The sequence below is a fragment of the Zea mays genome, chromosome 8 (genome assembly GCF_902167145.1).
Source record: "Zea mays cultivar B73 chromosome 8, Zm-B73-REFERENCE-NAM-5.0, whole genome shotgun sequence".
NCBI lineage: Eukaryota > Viridiplantae > Streptophyta > Magnoliopsida > Poales > Poaceae > Zea > Zea mays.
Genome location: NC_050103.1, coordinates 68,988,931 through 69,010,544, shown reverse-complemented (window position 1 = coordinate 69,010,544; position 21,614 = coordinate 68,988,931). Strand labels below are relative to the sequence as shown.

General features: G+C 42.4%; 2 protein-coding genes and 1 long non-coding RNA gene across 6 annotated transcripts; 1 reads left to right on the top strand and 2 right to left on the bottom strand.

The window, feature by feature from the left end:
• Positions 1-4,155: 4,155 nt before the first annotated feature.
• On the top strand, positions 4,156-9,279 carry LOC100192964 (uncharacterized). 4 transcript variants are annotated; one of them, XM_008656109.3, is made up of 12 exons: positions 4,156-4,429; positions 4,510-4,556; positions 4,687-4,747; positions 5,234-5,275; positions 5,357-5,424; positions 6,979-7,057; positions 7,132-7,168; positions 8,046-8,162; positions 8,248-8,333; positions 8,510-8,599; positions 8,715-8,768; positions 8,870-9,279. In XM_008656109.3, the coding sequence occupies exons 1-11, from the start codon at positions 4,373-4,375 to the stop codon at positions 8,757-8,759; spliced, it is 729 nt and encodes a 242-aa protein (XP_008654331.1). In that variant the 5' UTR covers positions 4,156-4,372; the 3' UTR covers positions 8,760-8,768; positions 8,870-9,279. The 4 variants fall into 4 exon arrangements, with proteins under 4 accessions (XP_008654331.1, XP_008654330.1, XP_008654329.1 ...); XM_008656108.4 differs by having other exon boundaries at positions 8,865-9,279; XM_008656107.4 differs by having other exon boundaries at positions 8,861-9,279.
• Positions 9,280-9,837: 558 nt separating this feature from the next.
• On the bottom strand, positions 9,838-15,780 carry LOC100277212 (uncharacterized). Its single transcript, XR_557291.3, has 3 exons — positions 15,358-15,780; positions 10,321-10,414; positions 9,838-10,223 (listed from the first exon to the last, which is right to left on the bottom strand). It is a non-coding gene; the product is annotated as an uncharacterized lncRNA (long non-coding RNA).
• Positions 15,781-16,000: 220 nt separating this feature from the next.
• On the bottom strand, positions 16,001-21,138 carry LOC100276485 (Ninja-family protein 7). The gene is given in 3 exon segments (NM_001150261.1): positions 16,001-16,574; positions 17,099-18,280; positions 20,955-21,138. Coding segments are annotated over 2 exon segments (1,437 nt in total). The 5' UTR covers positions 18,174-18,280; positions 20,955-21,138; the 3' UTR covers positions 16,001-16,212.
• Between the last annotated feature and the right edge of the window lie 476 nt (positions 21,139-21,614).

Sequence of the window (21,614 nt, the reverse complement as noted above, 5' to 3'; positions counted from 1 at the left end):
AAGAGGAAGAAATAGCCTCGTCTTTGCCTAAGAAGCGTAGAAGGATTGCTAAAAGCACCCCTACCAAGCCAAAGGAAAGAAAAAGAGGGTTTGGGATTGCCAAGCTAGAAAGGATGAGAATAGAAGAGGAAATAAAAGAGTATTTTGAAGACACCCATAGTCCGTCACCAATTCATAGAGTTGGCATCCAAGGCTTGGTAAGCACAATTGTAAGGATATTATCCATTCGTGTGATTTTTACTATAGCATTGTGTCTTATATCATGTCATGGATTACCTTCTTTTCTTTGAAGCACATTTATGAGAATTGACATATATATAATGATTGTTATATTATTTTGCTTATGCTACTTCTTCATTTATCTACCAACAACTTTGTATTTTTTGGCATTATGTGAATATGTATGTATCACTACAACAAGGATCTTCTTGCATGCATTTTAGGTAAAAGGTACCCATCACAGAAACTATTTTATCGGAGAAAATCATCATATGTGACAATGACACATATATTCTAAGGCTAGCATACATCATAATTAGAGATAGAAATGGTATTTTTCAAGGCTAGATGATTTTGTTATAGATTTTTGGTATTAAGGAAAGGGGTTGAAATGTTGCCCCACTACCCATTGAGGTCTTATTACTAGCCTTGTATTCATGCTTCAATGCAATGCCCAAATATTTCGAACTTTGCGTTGTATGAGCCTTCTATTGTTACATCTATTCAAACCTAAAAGCGCCATTTTTATAAACTTGTACAAACTTTGCATGTGCAATACCAATAACATTTCTCCCTTACTATGATGACCTTAGCATTGTATACAATGGTGTCTCCTATGTGGATCACGATTGGACCTCTTCTATTTATTGTAGATGATGTATGGAACAAGAAGAGAAGAGATGAGTGAACGGTTCAAGATTCCTATGATAAGGTCATCTTATGTCAATCCAAACAGCATGATTCCTACACAACTGCATCTCTTTGAAGCACCTAATCATATGGTATGTATTTTGCTCTTGGTCCTTATTTGTCTAGACCAAATTTAAACCATCATTTTCGGTAGAATTATTATGAAATATTTGTGCAATATTTTTTCCTACCATGGGTAGCTTTATGAAATATATGTTCAATGATATATGCACAACACTAAGAAAAAATGCCCCTTAACACTGAATTACTCGAAAGTCCTAGACAGTGAACATGTGCATGGTATTCAAATACATAGGCTATCAAGCTTAGTGATAATGGGTGTGTTCTAACTTCTAATATTTATAGGAATATGATCATATTGACATGAAAAGGAAGGACGATGGGAACCTATTGGAGGAGTCCACCAGCAAGAACTTCAATTATGACCCACAAGAACTTGATCTTGACTTGAAGCTATAATCCTAGAACTCATAGAAGTGTCTAGTCCAATCATTCAATATGATGGTGGTTCCAACATTTTACAAAGTGAAATTGTATGAGTTTGATGCATGGTCTTGAATTTGAGAACCAATATTGGTTCTATAAACTAATAAATAATATGTGATCAAATAGATCAAGGATTGTTCCCTTACCCTGAATCATAAGACTACATATTCTTGATTAAATTGATTAAATAGTATATTTAATAATTTATCTGGTTGCAATTTTTTGCTATGAAGCAATTAAATGTGTGTTTCATGTCATGAAAAAGTAAGATTTTGGAATATAATACTTCTTTATTGATATATGATGTGAATAAAATTCTTTGATAGAAATAGAGAAATGTGACAAGTGTGTTGCATGATAAATATTTTAGGCATTTTTTAAAAATAAAGAATATTATTCTTTATTTGTTGTATAATATATTTCGAGGTTCTTTAAGAATGTCATGTAGCTTTATAGTTAGCAAATGGTGACATTGGTTGTTATTGTTGCATGATAACATTAAGGTATAAAGAGTACTAAAAAGATAGTTTATAGAGAGAGGGGGTATAGGTCGACGGTCATGCCGAATCTAAGCACAACTAGGATCCAACACATGGATAATTAGAAAGGTTTATACCATAGTGCATGTAATACCCTATGTTCTCTTGCTAATTGATTGATGAACATAATGATGAATATTACACGCTCATACATAACCGAGTATCAAGACCTTCTAGCTCCCCTCACTTCTTGGTTACGATGGAGGTTATAGCCTAATGGTCCCAATCCACCTTTATGCTTGCCCTATATGGAGAGTGAATTCTACCAACTTTGAATCGACCTTGGAAGAACCTGTGAATCCCTTGGGTCTAACCCTTTATCAATCTTGAATCACAGGGTCTTACCCTTTATCGTCCTTCAGTCCCTAGGTCTAACTCTTTATCGATCTTGGATCCCTCTAAGGGCTTGTTCAAGTAGGAGGGGATTGTAGGAGATTAAATCCCTTTCTATTCAAAATTGAATAGAAGGAGATTTAATCCCCCTCAACCTCCTTCAATCCCTATGCAACCGAAGAAGGCCTAAATGTTACTTTGCCCCTCCTTTTATAGTGTAAGGGAGGAGAGATGTTACATGGACCTCGAATTCCACTGACTAAAGCCCAAATGTTTCGTCCTTATCATGTTCTTGGATTCATACTCAAGGTCATGCCTTTGGTCATGGCATATTGTCAAAGATGTCCTTTAGTAGTCTCATGACATACCTATCGTAGGGGAGGTTATGAATGTCATATCCACGGACATCGAGCCCATGTTATTTAGTAAGATGTAGTTGGCAGTAAGTGTAACCTTCCATACTTGATAATTCTTTATGGTACATCTACATGCGTATGTGTGGCGACATGGTCAATGCAGATACTATATAGTGGTCTCGAGTACCCTACAACCTAAGTCATGGCAACACCGCGCTTTTCAGGGCTGTAATGGCGCACATCACACCTAATACTTATTCAATAAACAACCGCTATAGACTTATTAGAAGACCTTTTAATTGGGGGTCTCGACCTCAGGGTTGTAATGTCCTTAGTGGGTCTAGACACATCCTTCAGCCTTATGACAGGATTGTACTTAGTTCGCATCAAGTCCCTTGTTCCCACAAGGCTTTGGGTCTCAAAGGGTTTAGAGCATGTTCGCTCACATAATGAGAGGGTGAGGACCTTAGAGCAACTCCAGTAGTTCTCTAATAGACTTCCTAAATCAACAATTTAAGTAGTTAACACAAAAACTCATCTCCAACAGTTCTCTAAATGAACTTTCTAAATTTAACAACTTCTCATCTAACCTTATTTCATCTCTACATTTGGCAATCGTTTAGCAACTCCCTAAACAAAAATGTTTGCTGCATTATGTAGATAATGAAGGTAATTGATGACATTTGTGACTTTTATTTTTTTATGTGGATAGATACAAAACAAAACTACAACCTATATTTAGAGAACTATTGGAGAACTCACATTTTTTACTCCCAAAGTTATTTAGCAACTTCTTAAATCTGTGATTTAGAGAGCTAAAATTTACATAACTATTGGAGTTGCTCTTAGAGCATCTCCAATAACTCCCCAAAAGTCTCCCCTAAATCCAATTTTTTTGAAAAAACACAAAAATGTGTCTCCAACGGTTCCCCTAAAGCGCTCCCAACATTTTTATAGCCCTTAAAACTCTCTCATTTGTAGCTACAAATGAGGAGTTTTTTGGCTCTCCAGAAACAATCTGTCGCTTTAATGGATCTATTGGAGAAATGATTAAAATCTACCCCCACTAATTATTTAGATGTCCCTTAAAACTGATTTTGAGGAGTCGTTTTCTGGAGAGCTATTAGAGATGCTCTTAGGGACCTTGGGACCAGCAGAGAGCCCCCAAACATCTAAGTGGTGTTAAGTGTTCGATGTTCCGAGTGATGAGTTGTTCTGAGCACTTGAATCCTTCGGAGCAAATGGGACCCAAGAGGCACTAAGGACAAGGGGAGGCCCTAAGGCATCAGAGGCCCTAGGGCCTAGTGGGTCCCGGTCCCTTAGTAGCACTTTACGAGACTTTATGGTGTATGTTCTTTTATGGTGTCTCGATGTCAAGTTAATCGATGTCACAACATTTCCAATACAATTGGCTATGGAATTGGACCTCCATTTTCATGAACACAATTCAAGCGTACACCCAAACAGACCTGAATAGAGTTGGGCTTGGGGACTCTGAATAGAGTTGGGCTTGGGTAGTTGAGATCCAAATTTCCGCCTTCAGGCTCGACAAAAAAAAGGCTCGGGTGACAGGGACACCGCGGGTGCAGGCCTCCAGGGGCACGGCGATGGGACAGCACGACTCTCTTCTCTGAGAAAACCCAACAAAAACCCTCGCTCGCCTCACTTGTTCGCTCACCTCGGTGCGGCGCGTCGTTCGGACACGGAGATACAGCGGCGATTCCGGCGATGGAGTACGTGAACCCCCTCACCGGCTTCCGCGTCGACGGCCGCCGCCCCAACGAGGTGATGCATCCTCGCCCGCTTTCCCCTACGCGCGGTTCACGCGAACAGCCCTATCTCACCCGGTGCTGGACATCACGCAGATGCGGCAACTCAAGGGCGAGGTCGGCGTCGTTGCGCGCGCAGACGGGTGAGTTAAGAATCTCTCCCGACTCTGATGGACTGGGTTGAAACGAACAGCTAGCTATTCGATAAGGGTTGGGACGGCGGTACGGTGCTCACTTTTGATCGGTTCTGCTGGTGTTTGTTGCTCTGCGCAGGTCGGCGCTGTTCGAGATGGGCAACACCAGAGTCATCGCCGCCGTCTACGGCCCGCGAGAGGTGATTCCCGTTATCCTACTTGTGTATCTCGGTGTCCACCAGAGTCATGTGCACTGCGTGTTTGAGGAAATGCCTCTTAGAGGGGGTTTCCATTTACTCGTGTACTATATGGTCGGTCGAATTCTCTGAACCAACATCGACTTTGATCTAATCTTCAGTAGTTTTTCCTAGTGAAATTGGGGATCATTTGGAAAAACTGACTTGCCTATTGTTTAAATTTTCTATATGCATGAACAGTGTGAAAACCACTAGGATCCATACTGGCCTATTGCCAGTAGCACATTATTTGTTTATACGTACACAATGTTCATTCCTGAGATGTACTGGAGAACTTGGAATTATGGAGATTTCAATCACTCATGTTCTTTACTTCCTGTCAGACTACTAAACACCAGGGGGCTTCACCTTCTATTGCTTTGTTGTACCTTCAATTTACTTTTCAGTGTAACCAAATAACAAGTTCATGCTCTTTGATTGCTCTTTCAGGTTCAGAACAAAGGTCAGCAAGTAAACAGCAAGGAGGCTTTGGTAAAGTTTCACTCCTCCAAGTGCATTATTTTGTTAGAGGCTGTTCTTTGTGCTGTGTTCCTGAGGGAGTTCTGTATGCAGGTTCGTTGTGAGTACAGGATGGCAGAGTTTAGTACAGGAGATCGGAGGAGAAAACCGAAGGGTGACAGGTACTTTCCAACTTGAACACAGTAAAATTTGATTAAAAGAAAAGTCCATCCTTGGGCATTCACAGCATTTGGTTCACTTACTATCAGGAAAGATTTCCGATGTTGCAAATGTGTTTTATTTCTCTACCTTATCAACAAGCTTCTTTTCTCTGAATCCTGTGTTTTTGGGATCACAATTGACTTTCCCAATACAGTAAACAATCCTCAGTGAATGTATGGGTGTCAGATGTTTTTGTAACAGTATAATAGTTGTGGATGGCTTTGTAGGCCTCACATGCCAATCTCTTTCTATTTACTATATTAAGCATCAGTTTCCACGGTTCCACGGTTTTTTACTGTCGTCGTGCTCCCCCACATTTAAATCGAAAAAGATAAAATTATGCACAAATGAGAATTTGAACTATGGTTGCTGGCTCCAAACTCACATTCACACCCACCTAGCCAAAGAACACACATGTCTTTGTGTTTTATACTCTATACTCAAGCATAAATGAAAATTGTAGCAACTTACGGGCACTTTGCTAGTGTCACTGGAAGCCTGACATGTTCATCCATCCCAGTGTGCAGTGTCCAAGGTTATTAAAACGATAAAACGTTGAAACACTCATGGGTGAAGTTTTGACTTTTAAACGTTTAGACAACATAGGAAAAATACCAATATATCATAATTTCAGACAATAACATGAAATTAAATACCAAAACAGAGAGGTTTATGGATTACCAAAACTTCACCCATGAGCTGGATTGGACCCCAAAAGTAACTAACAGACTGGACCCAAAAGTAGCTAATGGTCTAAAACGCATGAAACACTGCGTTTTACAGTTTAGAACACCAAAATACGGTTTCAACCTCTAATTAGAATTTTGACGTTTAAACTACGTTTAAACGTAGTTTTAATAACACTGGCAGTGTTGACAGCTGTAACAGATGATTAGTCATGAGATTGGTGATTGGTTTGTTTTGTTTCTTCTTAGGAAATTTAGCATGTTTGTTAGATTGGTTTCTTAGGCACTGAGATCTCAAAGGCATCGTCTATTGAGTTTGTCAAGCAAACAGCTCTCCCTAATTCATCTAACCTGGTTTCCGCCTCTTGAGAGGGTGAACTTGCCTCTAACTATATTTGCCTAATTTTTCAGTTCCAAGCCATATCAGTAATATAAGTCGTGTTCAGTACCTTGATCTTATCCGTTTCTTAGTCCCTTTCTCTTTTTGTTCCTTTTTCTCCCTTTGTGTTGTACTTATGAACTTATTTTTCTCTATGTTCTAATATATTAATCTTTAGGGGTGTGACGCTCCTGTTTCCATAAAAAAAATAGGCCATGGTTAAGACCAGGAATTTCATGAGTAGCATCCGGTGTAACAAACAGTGTTGCATTTCTGCAGTATAATTTAGTTGACTTGCTTTAGTTGCTGTTGGGGTGAACACCTAGTGTGCAAAATCGATATAAGCTGCATGAACTGTAGTGAACTTAAGTGGATTCAGCTTGAAGGTACATGGTGTTTCATATCCCATATAACTATGATACTGAACTAACACTACAATCATCTTACAGGCGATCAACAGAAATTTCTCTTGTTATTCGACAGACAATGGAGGCAAGCATATTAACACATTTAATGCCACACTCACAGGTCGGTCCTTTGAAAAACTTCAGTTTTATATGATATCAGGGCCAACTTCCAATGCTTATTATACTTTTTTGCAGATTGATATATATGTCCAAGTTCTTCAAGCTGATGGTGGTAGGTGTTCTGCTTTCCTACTTTCTGATTGTTGAAGTTGCTTCCAGGCGTATTCACTCTCAGAACCTCTATTATTTATTCTGGAACAAAGTTTGTTTTTTGTTATGTACTAAAATGAGGTCAAGGAAGAGCATTTTTCCCGTGGCCTGAGTAGATCTAGATTTATGGTTTGCATGATGAGACAATCTGGGAAATGTAACCAATTATGTTGTGTGCCTTTTATACTTAGCTACATTACCCAATATAGCATATTATTCTTTGCTATCTTAGTCTATTACTACTCATGCTAAAGACGACATGTTTAGTAGATAAGTGTTGCCGAAGTACTTATGTTTTGTTGGATCTGTGGCCATACAAAAATGGATCGAGTCCGAAGCGACGATATACGTGATAGGCTAGTGGTAGAACCAATTGAAGAAAAGCTTATCTAACATCGGTTAAGATGGTTTGGGCATGTCAAACGGAGAACTCCATATACACTACTGCGTAAGGGGATTCTAAGGAGCGATAGTAATGAGAAGAGAGGAAGGAGAAGACCGAAGTTGACATGGAAAGAGGCGGTAAAAAGGGGCTTGAAAGGATGGGATATATCCAAAGATCTAGCCTTGTGTAAGGAGTGCATGACAAACAACTATACATGTACCCGAACCATGACTTGTGGTTTCTATTGGGTTTTAACTCTAGCATACCCCAACAAGCTTGGGATAAAAGTCTTTGTTGTTGTATGACATATTATTCTTTTGCTTCTTGAAAATAATTTAACATATATTATCCAGTCATGCTATAGCATATTATTCTTTCGCTTCTTGGAAATAATTTAACCATAATTTGTGCTTCAAGATTATTGTCATGTTGACCATGACCATGTGTACAACAGGAACAAGGTCAGCTTGCATAAATGCTGCAACACTAGCTCTTGCAGATGCTGGGATTCCAATGCGAGACATTGCCACATCATGTAGTGCTGGTTATCTGTGTTCTACTCCTTTGCTCGGTAAGACACCTTCCTAATTTTCATATCTTTAACAGTAATCTTATGGTATAAATAAAAGTCAAACAATTCTAATGTACTATGCCAGATCTGAATTACCTCGAAGACAGTGCTGGGGGTTCTGATGTCACTGTTGGCATTCTTGCAAAGATGGACAAAGTGACTTTGCTTCAGGTAGAAAGATCATGAATCACATTCTTGCCGCCTCAATTCTCTGTCTCTAGGCGCAATCGTATTATATGCTTCAGTTTTGCTCTCTTGTGAAATACTTCCTTTGTGTTTGATTTCTGCATAGTATTATTCTTTTGTTAGCATCAGAAGGAAGCAGCTTAAAAAAATGCCTTTTTCAGATGGATGCAAAATTACCAATTGATACATTTGAAAATGTAATGGGACTTGCAATAGAAGGGTGCAAAGCAATTGCAACTTACATCCGAGAGGTAAACAAGTTTTTGTTGATCTTCCGTTACTTGTTTTGTTTTCTGTTTGCATGGACTTAGGACCTGCCATTGACACGTTGGAACTTCTGGGTTGTTGACTATCGTTCTGGAACAGGTGCTATTGGAGAATACAAAGAAGCTTGAGTGTCAGCGTGGTTAACCTTAGGAGGTGAATCCCACTTGCCCAGTCTGTTCTACGCTTGAAGTCTGGCTGGCGGGGTAAAACTAACTGTATTGTTCTACGGTTTATCTCCGTACAAGGCAGTGCAGGCAGGTTGATGACCTGAACCTACCCAACAACGGACATCACACAGCCCATTAAAAGGCTTACTGGTTGTGGTTGTGGGTGGCTGGCTCTAGTGCAGTGCACAGGAACTTCCAACGGAGTATGTGCAAGTCGTCAGAAGTTGTTCAAGGCAGCTTGTTTGTCATCATCACCAGGGATACAAGACATGCTTCCTCAGTAAGGTGTTATCGGAATTTTTCGGTTCCTGTAAACTGATATAAATCGATGGTGGAACTGTACTGATAATCTTCCGTATGGTGTTATTGGAATTTGTGTGACAGTTCCTGTAAACTAATGCAGAGAGAGAGATCCAGCGGGGCTCCTGCCTCCTAAATCACTCCCTCCCAGATTGTGGGGTTTTTGTAGAAGCATTTGCGGGCGTGCCGTAGTGCTACACTACTTCGTTATTGCCTCCACCCCCAAACAGCACCAACGAAAACACGGGGAGATCCGAGACCCTACTGAAACTGATAAATTGAAGGCGACGATGTATTGCTAACTCTCCGTAAGCTGTTACTAGATTTTTTTTTTTTGTGTGGCAGTGCCTGTAAAAGGGCCTACAAAACCCCTCCCTTGCTAGTTCACAGCCACCTTGTGCTTATCCTTGGATCTGGAGTCCTCAAGACTTCTGTCTCTGATCAGTGTCACTCTTTGGCCGCTGCTTTCCTCGCCTCCGGGAGCTGGACCTTGCCGGCGCTGGAAAAGGTGGGGGCGGACTTGAGTTGTCATATATACTCTAAAAATTCTCAGTTTAACCTAACTAATCCGGTAACCACTGAAATTGCACAATCGATGCTACCCACAACGAACAGAACAACTCTCAGTTTTTTTTTGCACGCCAGAATCTTGCCTCTGCATCATCAGCGCTTGGATACCAACCCGACAGCTGTGAAGAGGATGAGTGAGCGGTCGTCTTTTAGCCACTGTCAATCGTTCACTCTTCAAAATGCTGTTCGGTCCGAATAATGGCTAACGATATGTGACCTCTAACTAGAGTTTTGATGAACACTGCTTTTAATTGACCACCAGAATAAAAAAAACACACATCCAGATGACAAAGTAAAGACCTTTAAAGTATGACGGAACTGATTACAGAACCGAGCTTCTAGCAATTAGATACTGCGAACTCATGCATTTCATCACACTAAGTGAATGACACAGCAGTGTACATGGCAAACCCGATTAAGCCGTCTTCTTCTTCTTCGATTTGAGCATCACAAGGCCCACAAACACGCTCAAGAACGAAAGGAGAACCACGCCGGCCAGTACCGGTATCAAAATCGCATACTCTTGAGGCAGGAAGTACTTGTGCACAAAGTGGTCGCTGTCGACAAATGGCTAGGTAGGAACAAGATATAACCATTTAGAAACGAAGTCATAGTAGTTCTACTTGGTCTGAAACTGAGGGGGGGTGGGGAGCTTGGAAGCCACTAACCAAAATGATGACCCAGAATGTGTAGTATGTAAATAAGGTTAAGCTTGTCAGAGTCAGCAGAAAACCGACCGCCTTATCACCCAGTTCCATTTGTCTGAAAAAAAAAACAGTAGCCATTAGATACCTTGTCAGAGCTATCAAATGGCAGACGGATGGTTGTCACAATCCAAAGCAGAAAGAAGTTGTTCCATGGCGGTCACTTCACTGTTTTGGCAGTACATGTACACCCCAAACGAGTGCAAGAGAACAACAACAACAACAACAAAGTTTTTTTGTCCCAAGCACGTTGGGGGTAGGTTAGAGATGAAATCCCATATGAAAACCTCAGAGCTCAACCCCAAAGAAAAGAAAAGGGAGACAAAGACGAAGGAGAACCGAAAAACGATGAAACGGGGAAACACATAAATAAAAAGAGATAAAACCCACAAAAACCAGCAAGATCTAAAGGGGCGCAAGAAAAGGTCAAACGAGGACAAGCGAAATTACAATAAAAAGAAAATAACAGTTAAAACAGAATAATAGAAGTTTAATAGCACTCAGTATACTGGATATGCTGCAGTTCCTAGTGCACTGCCATATCCACGCAAAATGATAGTAAACATAAATCCGATATTACAAATTTAGAATAGCGACGCCACTAGGCCCGACTGTTACAAGTGCAAAGCATCAAATACAACAAGTACAGTGTTTCCAACAAGTGCAATTCATCTTGGCTGGACAGCATTTTTCTATTTACGTTACTTTCACATGTTATTAGCTTAAAGTTCAGGAGTTCTTTCCCGCATATTGAAATCTGGTTTTTAAATAAATGAGGTTTAGGACATGCCTTGTCCTAAACATCATATATTTAAAAACCAGAGTAGTGCGTTTTTCCATCAAACATGCAGGAGCAAGGTTTTAAAGTCGTCCGACTAATCACGATTAGTCTGCCTTATCGCTAGTCCGAGCTCAATCAGGGTCTCCGACTCGACTAGAGCAACTAGGTAGCGATTAGTCGTCTTAGTCGCCGACTAATCGCAATTAGTCGTCCGACTAGGGGCTATGGTCGACCAGTTATGCCTGTTTTGGGCCACTAATCCGGCCTCTGTTAGGCTCCGTTCGGTTGTGCCCAACCAGGCCGGGTTCGGTCTGGATTGGGGGGCAATCCAGGTTGAAATCCGACCCCAGTAGAAATCCCGGTTTCTAATTTTTTTTTATGTTCGTTTAAGCCCACTAGAATTTTAGCCCATAGGTTTGGAAATTTTTTTGGCTAGAGAAGGTACTGGATTGGAGCCACGACCCGAAGGGCCTGGAAACAAATCCGAAGCGGGTGACACGAAGAAGAGCAGCGGCGGCGCAAGCGAGAGATGAGATGCTGCTGAGCGGCGGTGGCGCAAGCGAGAGACGAGGTGCTGCTGAGCGTCAGCGGCGACGGCAACATCTTCCCCGCCGCTAGCAAACTCTACTGCACCGGCAAGCTTCTCTCCGGTTGGTCCCTCTCACTTTAGCTAGGGTTCTTGAACTAGAGTCATTTCTTTCTTGATCCTGATGTTCATGGTACTGGTGGTGGCTCCGAATCCACCGACGGGGATGGGGGAGGGGCCATGGGTGCAGGCAGTGGGGCAGCCCGGGGCCACGGTTGGCGTGAGGCCATGAGCACCTCATAGTTTCCTTTTCGAATCGATATGTTCCCTTTCTGATTTCTGCCGGCAGGCGGCGACGTGGGGCAGAAGACCAAGGCGGCTGCGACCACCGGCATGAGGAAGGTGAAAGAGGGAATGTCGCAGGGGTTCCAATGGATCAAGGACAAGTGCCATCACGGCGGCGGCAAGAAGCAGCAGGGCTCCGAGGCCCCTAGGTACTACTGACCCCTGTCCTTATCGCATTAGCATTGTTGCTCGGCTTCAACACGCTGTCTGCTGCTTCCGGTAGACAGCAAATTCTTTTTTTGGTGCTTGCTATTGGTATGAATAGTATACTGCATATAGGTTGTGGGCCGGTGATCCGATATTGGTGGTGTTGCAGTTGTAGAGTAAGTTTCTTCGTACCTGATGTGTGTCGTAGCTACTGAATTGACCACTTCAATGTATATAAAATGATATTTATGCACTTATATTTCTCTGCTCATATTTTTCATCTAAATGAAGGACGATACTTATATTTCTCTGCTCAGATTTTTCATCTAGATGGAGCCCTTTTCCTGTCTCATTTGGGTACCCTCAGTAGTCTAATAAACTAATATTTTTTAGGATAATAGGATGACAATTTCTTGTATACCACTGTAATCTTGTACTATGTCCATTCTGCTACACTCTCCTCCATACATCTTATGCTTGGCAATTGGAAGCAACCAGCCAGAAAATGAACTACCCAATTGCTCATCCACTTTGAGGCATATATGTTTATAAGGCTCACAGAGTAACCAACTATAGCCAGCTGAGGAATCTAGGGATGTATGCATTCTCTATAATGTATTCTCTATACTATAATAGTGTAATGAGATTACTGAAACCAACATACTATTGAATTTATCAAGTAAAATGTAAAGTTTGGAAAAAAATATTTACATTGACTTCATATGTCAATTTTGTTAATATTATATTATCTACTGGTATAACCTAGTCTCTAGAGACTCCAAAAAACATTCAAAATTCATTACTAGATCGTTGTCATGGAAATGGTGCAATAGCAAGCAAAAGATTGCATGACAAGCAAATGTTGATTTTTAATTGCATGACAAGCAAATGCTGAGCATGAAAAAAACATTTGCACTTATTAACCACAATGATTGTTTCTGTTTTCTACTACTGCATGTACACTTGGAAATTAGCAGCAATGCCTATTATATACTTGTCCATCTATTGTTGTGTTATTGCTTCACATTTTTTCTATTGCAGCTTGCTTTGGTTTATTGTGCATATTCATTCATTTGTCTCATGGTGTTCCAGGGTCCAAGGATAAGAGAGAGAAATTCAAGTCATGTCATGCCAGTTGATACATCATTAGGCTTGGTAGAGTTTGAAAGCAATTGTTTGATAAAAATCTGATCATTGGATGTTGATGTTTGTTTTTATGTCCGTTTTTTAAATATATGTATTGAGAATCATGACATGCATGTTTAAATTTAGTGAGAGATACAATTGTATTTTCTATGTTTAAATTTTGTACAATTGTATTTTCTATGTTTAAACTTTGTTAGGTTTTATTAGCTTTTGTTGGTTTTCAAGTTTAGAATTTGATCCACATGGAATAAACGAACAAACATAGTTGATTGGGTTTTAGGATATAATTCATATGGAATAAAAGAACAATATTGGTTGTTTGGGTTTAGAGATTTAATCCCACAAGGGATTGGGTGAAAGGCTTGGATTCACCCAATCCATGTGTGGAAAAGAACCAGACCACGAAAAATTCCCAAGCTGCCGAATGAGGCCTTATGTGGGCCGGCCCATGTACACACCACAAACACTGTTTTGCCTTACGCTTCTACTTGTACCAATATGGTACGCACTGTCTCGCGGGCGCCCTCCCCAGTGCCGCCAACCCTTCTCCATCGTCGCGCCCTCCTCTCCCACCACCCTGTTGTGCGCTCTGGCAGCCCTCTGCTCGAGCAGCAACTGTGCCCCCTCCATCGCGCGGCGGCTATAGTCTGCAGAGCCACCCCCCAGCGCGCTCCCATCCTCCTATGTTGTCTGTTCAGTGGTTGAACAGGCGAGTAGGCGACCACTCCTCATCTGTTTAGAATTCAGAGACCGAGATGAGGACCTCTTCAAACTGTAATTGCTCTGATATTTTGGTTGTTCGGTGTTCTTTGTTCACTTATTGAGCAGTATTGCGCCCGCCTTGGCCTCCTCTTGAGTTGCGCTTCACTTGATTGTTGTGCCACTGCAGATGAGAATAGGAGGCAGCGTAATAATGTCGAAGCCATTTCCCTAGAATCTGTGTTGCCGTAGGCCCAGAACGATGGCAGTGGAACTGGTACAGTTCATGCAGTCCCGCAGTCCTACATCTGTGCGTGCGTACGTGCGCGCGTGCACGCGCGTGTGTGGCTTGACTATCGAGCAAATCGACGACTAATCGCGATTAGTCACCTGGCTCAGACGACTAGAGTCGACTACCTGACTTTAAAACCTTGCGCAGGAGAGTTGCATGTCATCGCACAATAAGCAAAGATAATAATATCAAGGCTAGTTAAAAGCCACACGCCACCACACATGACATGATGACATGATACACATGACACACTTAGAGCAAGAGCGCCACAAGAACAGCCTGCAAGGTCGAACCTCAGCTCTGTTAGGCTTTGTAAAAGTTTTGCACTACAGATCGGCTTCAACATAAACTGCATGCATCACTGCCTCTGCCTGTATCTCTAGAAGCAGAGCTTCAAATGATCCATGCATTGTTGAGATTTGTTACTTCTTCAACAAGAAGATAGTAAAACCAGCTTCAACATAAACATGGAGTTGTCCTACATGATCCCATCCCCCCCCCCCCCCCCCCTCACACATATTTGCATCCAAATCCACATCAGGCTGTATTCTGATATGTAGCTTGTCTGCCAATATCACAACAACGTTCCCTATTTTCCCCAGCAGCCGTAACAGCACTAGGGTTATAAAGAGATCAGAACATTGTTGAAAAGAAGCCAAACCGCGAAACTTTACTTCTGTACCATGTCAGCTGCAATACTGCACTAGCAGAATCACTTGTTTTCTAATAATTGTAATGACCACACGAGGAGACACAAGGTGATGAAATCAACATCTTACATGTGAATGACGCACCTTTCTTAGTTTCAGTTTCATCTTGATTTGGCAGCGTAGAGTTTAAACTACAACATTGGAGGCTTTAGTCTCAATTCAGAAAAGGGGATCGGCAAATACTAAGACATACATCAGGGGCTGATGTAGTAAAGGGACATAGGGTGTACACCCGATATTTTTTGGAAAAAAAGAAGGTATAACGTATAAGTTGGTAAGCATCAAATAGCAAAATGGCTTGAGGCTAGAACTCGGTTTCGCACAGCAGACAGGGAAGAGAAGGGGGTGGGAATACCTGGCGGGCGCTCTTCGCCGGTGAAGGCCTCGGCACCTGTAGTAGGGCGGCGGGGGCGGTAGGCCAACTGGAACCCGATCTGGGTAGAGGGAGGGTCGATCTGGACTGAGGTACTGTCGACGGTGCGAGCCAGGCGGCGGCGTACGGTCGAGAGGAACGCGAGGGAGACGGGAACGAGGGGAGGGGGAGGACAAAGGAGATTATACGGATCCAGCCAGGACAAAGGAGATACGGGCACCGTTGGAGTGGAGGTCCGCGGGGAAGCAATTTTCCAGTCCGGGGGGCGGCGTAAAGTGCATAGGGCAAAGCAGTGGAAGCCCGCGGCGAGATTGGCACTGCTCAGGTCGATATGGTCAAGAAGATAGAGCCAGCCTCAGAACCAGAGGAGCAAGGTCAGGCGTGGCCCCGAACGACGCCGTGTCCGGACAAGGCTAAGCAAAACTATTAGAGTAAAAAAAAGATATAAAAACTATTAGACTAATAAGATATTAAAACGTTTTTTTTATTTTAATGACTCTTCAAATATAATTTAGAGAGAACGAGTTATAGAAATACACTCTCATGAGATGCTCTCACCCTTCGCGAGGAACTTACGAAGAAGACCAAGTCCCTGTTTCTAATAGCAATGAACACATCGTCTATAGATCAAAATCCAACCACAGCAATTGGCAGTCCATGTGTTACATAGCGCTAAAAATACACAGATTTTATCCTCAAACAAAGCTCAAAATACAAGAATCTAAACTTGCATGATAAAAAGTTAACACGAGATGAACACTGAGTATTACAGTGAATGGCTGATATAGACACAAGAGGGGCAAGGATTATTAGTCAAGCATTCTCTGAACCGCTAACCTAATTTTCTGCAGACGTGGCTTGGTTACCAGCAGGGAATGCTGGCAGGGTTGCACTATTATCTTGGGCCGGAGCATCTGCACTTGCATGCCGCATGAACTCCTCCGGAGACATGTGAGTGCCATGGCAAGCACATACTATCTTTACCTCATTTCTACCAAACTTGTATGTCACACCTGATATGGTTCTGCCATTTGGTCCGGCGCCGATGGTAGAAACCCAGGGAAGATCCGGATATGATCCAGACCCTCCAAATTTGACATTTGGTGCGATGCCTGGCCTTATGGCAGAACCCATAAGAGAGAGTCCTCTATCAGCCTTTTTCTCATCTTCAGCATGAGCAGACGAGGAAGCACCTGCCTCTGCAATGTGTCAAAAGAAAAATGAAAAAAGAAGTCAGTACTCGAAGGTCAATATGATGTCAGTTGGTAAAATATTCAAACATGCATATATAGTTTTGGCAGTAAACATAGCCATGCACAAAAGTTCAGAGCTCAACATGGAATTTCCTTCCACGATTTATCATTTCGCACTACCAGATTACTGGCAGGCAATGCATAAAGCAAAGGCAGTAATCCTCCCCACAAATAATTGTGAAATTAAAAGGCTTTATGACATACCACCAGTATACATCAATCATATATACCTAGCAAATGGAGGAAGAGACACAGACTGTTAAGCACAACCATGGTTTAAATCTTCTCTAACATATATCGCTAACCAGATACATGTTACATAAAGGTCGAGTGCTTTAACTCTAGTTTTTGTAAACAAATCTGTTTTTTAGAGGCAAACATCTTTTTTGTTAATATTCAACAACAGACATAAAAGTATCACACAAAAACGGATTTTATCCATTTTTCTTGGGAAGGAAACAGTCACTAACCCTGGGGCTTCTTGCCATCGTCAACTTGCTTGGTTCCTGTTTGATCAGCTTTGTCTTTTGCAGTAAAAGAAGACAGAGCCTGAGGTGGAGCACCAAATGCCCATGAAGAGCCCGTTTCAAGTGTTGGTAGCTGGACTGCTGGGTAACCAAAAGCAACTTGAGAGGCACTACCCATTGTCTGGACAGCTAGTCCACCATTTGTGGGCGGCCTCAACTGCACAGTACATACCGGGTGAAAATTTGGTGCATTAGTTAAGACAGGAGGTCCAGAAACTTGACCTGGGACTTGATATGGCAAAGCCACTACATTTGATGCCTGCATCGATATAAGATTTCCAGGTGTCAACTTTCCAGAGCTGGACTCGCTTCCTGAGAAACTTGGTTGTCTCTTTCCTTTAAAACCATCTGCAGCAGCATCGGCGGACCTTTTCCTATCAGTTCCTTTGTTAACAACAGAGCCCTTAGCACTGTCTTCACGCTGTGCAACCAACCAAGAATTTGAGCCTTCTGCTTCTGACTCTGCAACATCCTCATTTTCACCAGTTGAACCATCATCCGTACTAATCGAGATAGGTGCATTCTTTGCACCTCCGTCAGAGCTCTTACTGAATGCATCAGGCTGGTCACTAGCTGTCTGATGTTTCTTCTGAAAGTTCATCTCTTCAGAAGGCAACTTGTGGTTACCAGAAACTGGCTTCTGCTCCTCAGAATTATTTCCACTGTTAATTGGCATCCTTCCATCTTGATAACTGGAAAGCTGAGGCTGATGACTCACCGGTTCAACAGAACCATCTACCACTGGACCGGAGGAATTCCCTGGTTGTCCCCAGAAGTTCCCAAATTGTGGTGCAACAGGGCTGTGCCTCTGTTTACTATTTTGTTCATGGTTATCAGCGCTCTTTTGATAAAATTTCCCAGAAGGAGCATCAGGAGTTTGTAAACCACCTTTGCTACTGCTTTCTTCCACTTGGGGTTCTGCTTTTGGTTCTAGAGGTGCATCTCTAGCCTTGGCCTTCCCTGATGACCCGCCCAAAGATAGGCCCAAACTAAGCTCAAGCCCATTATCATCGTCCATTTCCAGTTCTTGGTAATTGCAATGAAAGGTATGTGTAGTTACAGACTATTTCTTCACACATACTGAGGATGATATAGAGAACATTCTTGTCATTCAATCTGTAACTCCTGCAAAAGGCACATCTTGTAAGAGGCAAGAAGCCATTTTTTATGGTAACTCGATAGTTTATGGCAGATGAAAACATATATTAACTAAGAAACATTTAACAAAGCAACCCATCACATCCATAGACGCTGAATAACCAAAATTTAGTGAGTACCCATATATGTTGCATGATTTCCACAGGAAATCGTGGCCATATATTGAATTTCCTCTTGTGCCTGGGCACACGGATTTTGCAAATATTAGTGGACACCAGATCTTTACATGAACTAATTTATGAATCTTTACCACTATATGAAAGGGAAATAGGGTCAAACCTTTTCCTAAATGATTTTGGTGGTTGAAATGCCCAACACAAATAATTGGACTAACTAGTTTGCTCTAGATTATATATTCTACAGGTGCATAAGTTCATCTACAACTATTCTAAATCGACTGTCCGGAATACCGTAGATTATTCCGGACAGGAGAAACTTTTTGGAAAAACCGACCAAGTGCGGACCGTCCGGGCCCTTGCGGCGGACCGTCCGCGACACCAGGATGACCCTCGGACAGAACCACTGCATAAATGCAAGTCAACACTGCGGACCGTCCGATGGAAAAGCAAGCACCGTCCGAGACCAGGCACGGACCGTCCGGTCGGCACAGAACCGAAAAGCCCGAAGGTGACAAGTTGAGCAAAAGGAATTATAGAGCTAGCGCGGACCGTCAGGGACCAAGGGCGGACCGTCCGCATGGTGTCACCGAGGCAGATAGCCGTTGATCTAGTCGTTGATCTGTCAGAAGTATCCGTTGAAGATGTCAGAATCGACCGTTGGAGGGTCGCGGACTGTCTGGGCCCTAGCCGCGGACCGTCCGCCAGTGCAACTTCAGGCAGATGCGCCCCAACGGCTATATGGGTGGTTGAGGGCTATAAATACCACCCCAACCGTCCACTTCAAGGTGTGGGAGCCCAAGCAACATTCCAAGTCATATAGTTGACATATCCAAGCCCTCCCAACCACCTCTATTCATTGATCCATCCTATACACAAGATTTAGACCACTACAAACCACACAAGTGCCACAAAAGAGAGAGCAAGCAAAAGAAAGCCTCTTGTGAGAGTTTAGCTCTAGTGCCTTGTGAGATTCATTGAGAGAAAGTGTGTGCTACATCTTGCGTTCATTTGCGCGTGGAGTTTTGACTCCCATTGGACTTCCTCCAAAGTTTTGGAGGCTTGTAAAGCTAGCAAGAGACACCTAAGTGTGTGGTGATCCTTGCGGGGTCTTAATTGATCCTTGAGAAGAAGAAGAGCTTGCCGATCTTCGGGATCGGTAGAGAGAAGGGAAAGGGTTGAAAGAGACCCGTCCTTAGTGGACTCCTCAACGGGGACTAGGCCTTCGAGGGCCGAACCTCGGTAAAACAAATCACCCGTGTCTCGTGTGTTTATTGCTTGTGATTTGTTTGTTCTCTCCCTTTCTAAGTTCTCTTGCGCTACTCTTTGCTAACATTATTGTGTGTTGCTTCAAGTTAAATTCTCATTTAGAGAAGCAACTCCTTGCAAGAAAGAACTTGTGTTTATCTTCTTCTTAACTAACCCCTCTTGCATTATTCTCCACTAACATTTCTAATAGTATTGTTATTGATTAAATTCCGCACTCTTTGAAAACAATACTCATTGCAAGCAAAGGTTTTAGTTTTATACTCCGATAATTGTGAATCTTGTTCTAACCACTAATCAAGGGATCTAGTTGGGGTGTAAAGTTATAATTTTCAGATTTCGCTTATCCACCCCCCTAGGCGACTTTCACTATATAATCCATCAGTTTAAACTTTGCAAAACTCACCCAACCAAATCACCCCACACTCATAACCTCCACTAAAACCACTAAACAAATTACACCTAGACTTTACACACCATCAAAACCAACAGTGTAGATCATTGAATAACCCCCTCTCCTGTACTTACTCAAATCCAATGGACAATATTATTTTGATCATCTCTCCCCCTCCCCTGAGATCCCGCCACCCCAGCCTCCCCCTCCCCCTCTGCTCCGTCCCAGCCGCCCTCTCCCCCTCACTCGCGCTGCGACCGCCATAGTCGTCAACCCCTCCCCTTGTGCCGCCACTGTCGACCTCTCCGCTCCCCTCCACAGGATCGTAGCGTTATCACATGATATATGCTAGTGGTATGATACTCCAAGACATTAGAGCACACCCAATAGAAAGTTTCTAGCTATGCCACTGTGGCTAGATATCCTACAGAGTGGAGGCATGGGTGTACACATGTGCACTCGAAAAAATTTGCAAGAAAATCGAAGTTAGTGGGTAAAATATATGCATACACTTAATTATAGCGGATCCGTATACAAATGGTCAAATAGTTCATGTTAGGGTTTGGGTGCTCGGTTTCCTACAGCAGGAACGGAAGAGAAGGGGTCAGCATGCCTGGTCCCGGCGAACAACTAGCGAAGGTCCCGGTGAACAACTAGAGAAGGGCCCAGCGAACAACTAGTGAAAGGCCCAATGAAGACGGCGGATCTAGTAAAGGGACATGGGTCATGGGTGTACACATGTACACCCGATAATTTTTGCAGAAAGTTAGGAGTTAGTAAGCGTCAAATAGGTAAAGGGCTTGAGGTTAGAGTTTGGGAACTCGGTCTCGCACAGCAGATTGGGAAGAGAATGGTGTAGGAATACCTGGTGGGCGCTCCTCGCCGGCGAAGATCAGCTAAGGACTCGGCACCTGGCGTAGGGCGGCGGCGATAGCCAAATTAGAATCCGATCTGGGAAAAGAGAGGCTCGATCCGGGAAGGGGGACTGTCAGCGGTGCGAGCCTTGCGGCGTCGCCGTACTGACGAGAGGAACGCGAGGAGGAAGACGTGAACGAAGGAGGAGGGCGGACCGTGGACGGTTGGGTTGACACTTGACAAGGATTACCAGTAGAAGCATGTTTGTTTTATCTCTAGTTTTTAGAAACTTGTTTAGGACTAGTTTGAGAATCTAATTTCTATTTTTCTAAAATAAATTAGTTTATTTTTTCTTGAAAAAATAGAAATTATTTGGGAAAATAGAGTTTCTAAACTAACCCTTATAAAAAAACTGGTTTATAGTATAGTAGCACTCAGTTTTTAAGAAACTGGTTTATAGATACGAGATAGTTCTAAACATACTAGTTTGTGTCTCATTTTATAGAAACTAGATTTTCAGTTTCTTAAAAAACAAGAAGCTAGTCTCCATTGGCTAGAACTAGTTTTATAAAAACTGATATGGTTTCAAACACCATAAAGCAATTTTTTATAACCGGTTTCTAGAAAACTAGAGATAGAAACCGGATTCTTAAAAACTAGATTGCTTTCA

Excerpts from the sequence above, each read along its gene's own strand:
- LOC100192964 (XM_008656109.3), top strand. The coding sequence starts at position 4,373 with ATGGAGTACGTGAACCCCCTCACCGGCTTCCGCGTCGACGGCCGCCGC. Across the intron at positions 4,430-4,509 it reads ACGGCCGCCGCCCCAACGAG|ATGCGGCAACTCAAGGGCGA; the intron begins GTGATGCATCCT and ends GACATCACGCAG. Across the intron at positions 4,748-5,233 it reads CCGTCTACGGCCCGCGAGAG|GTTCAGAACAAAGGTCAGCA; the intron begins GTGATTCCCGTT and ends TTGCTCTTTCAG.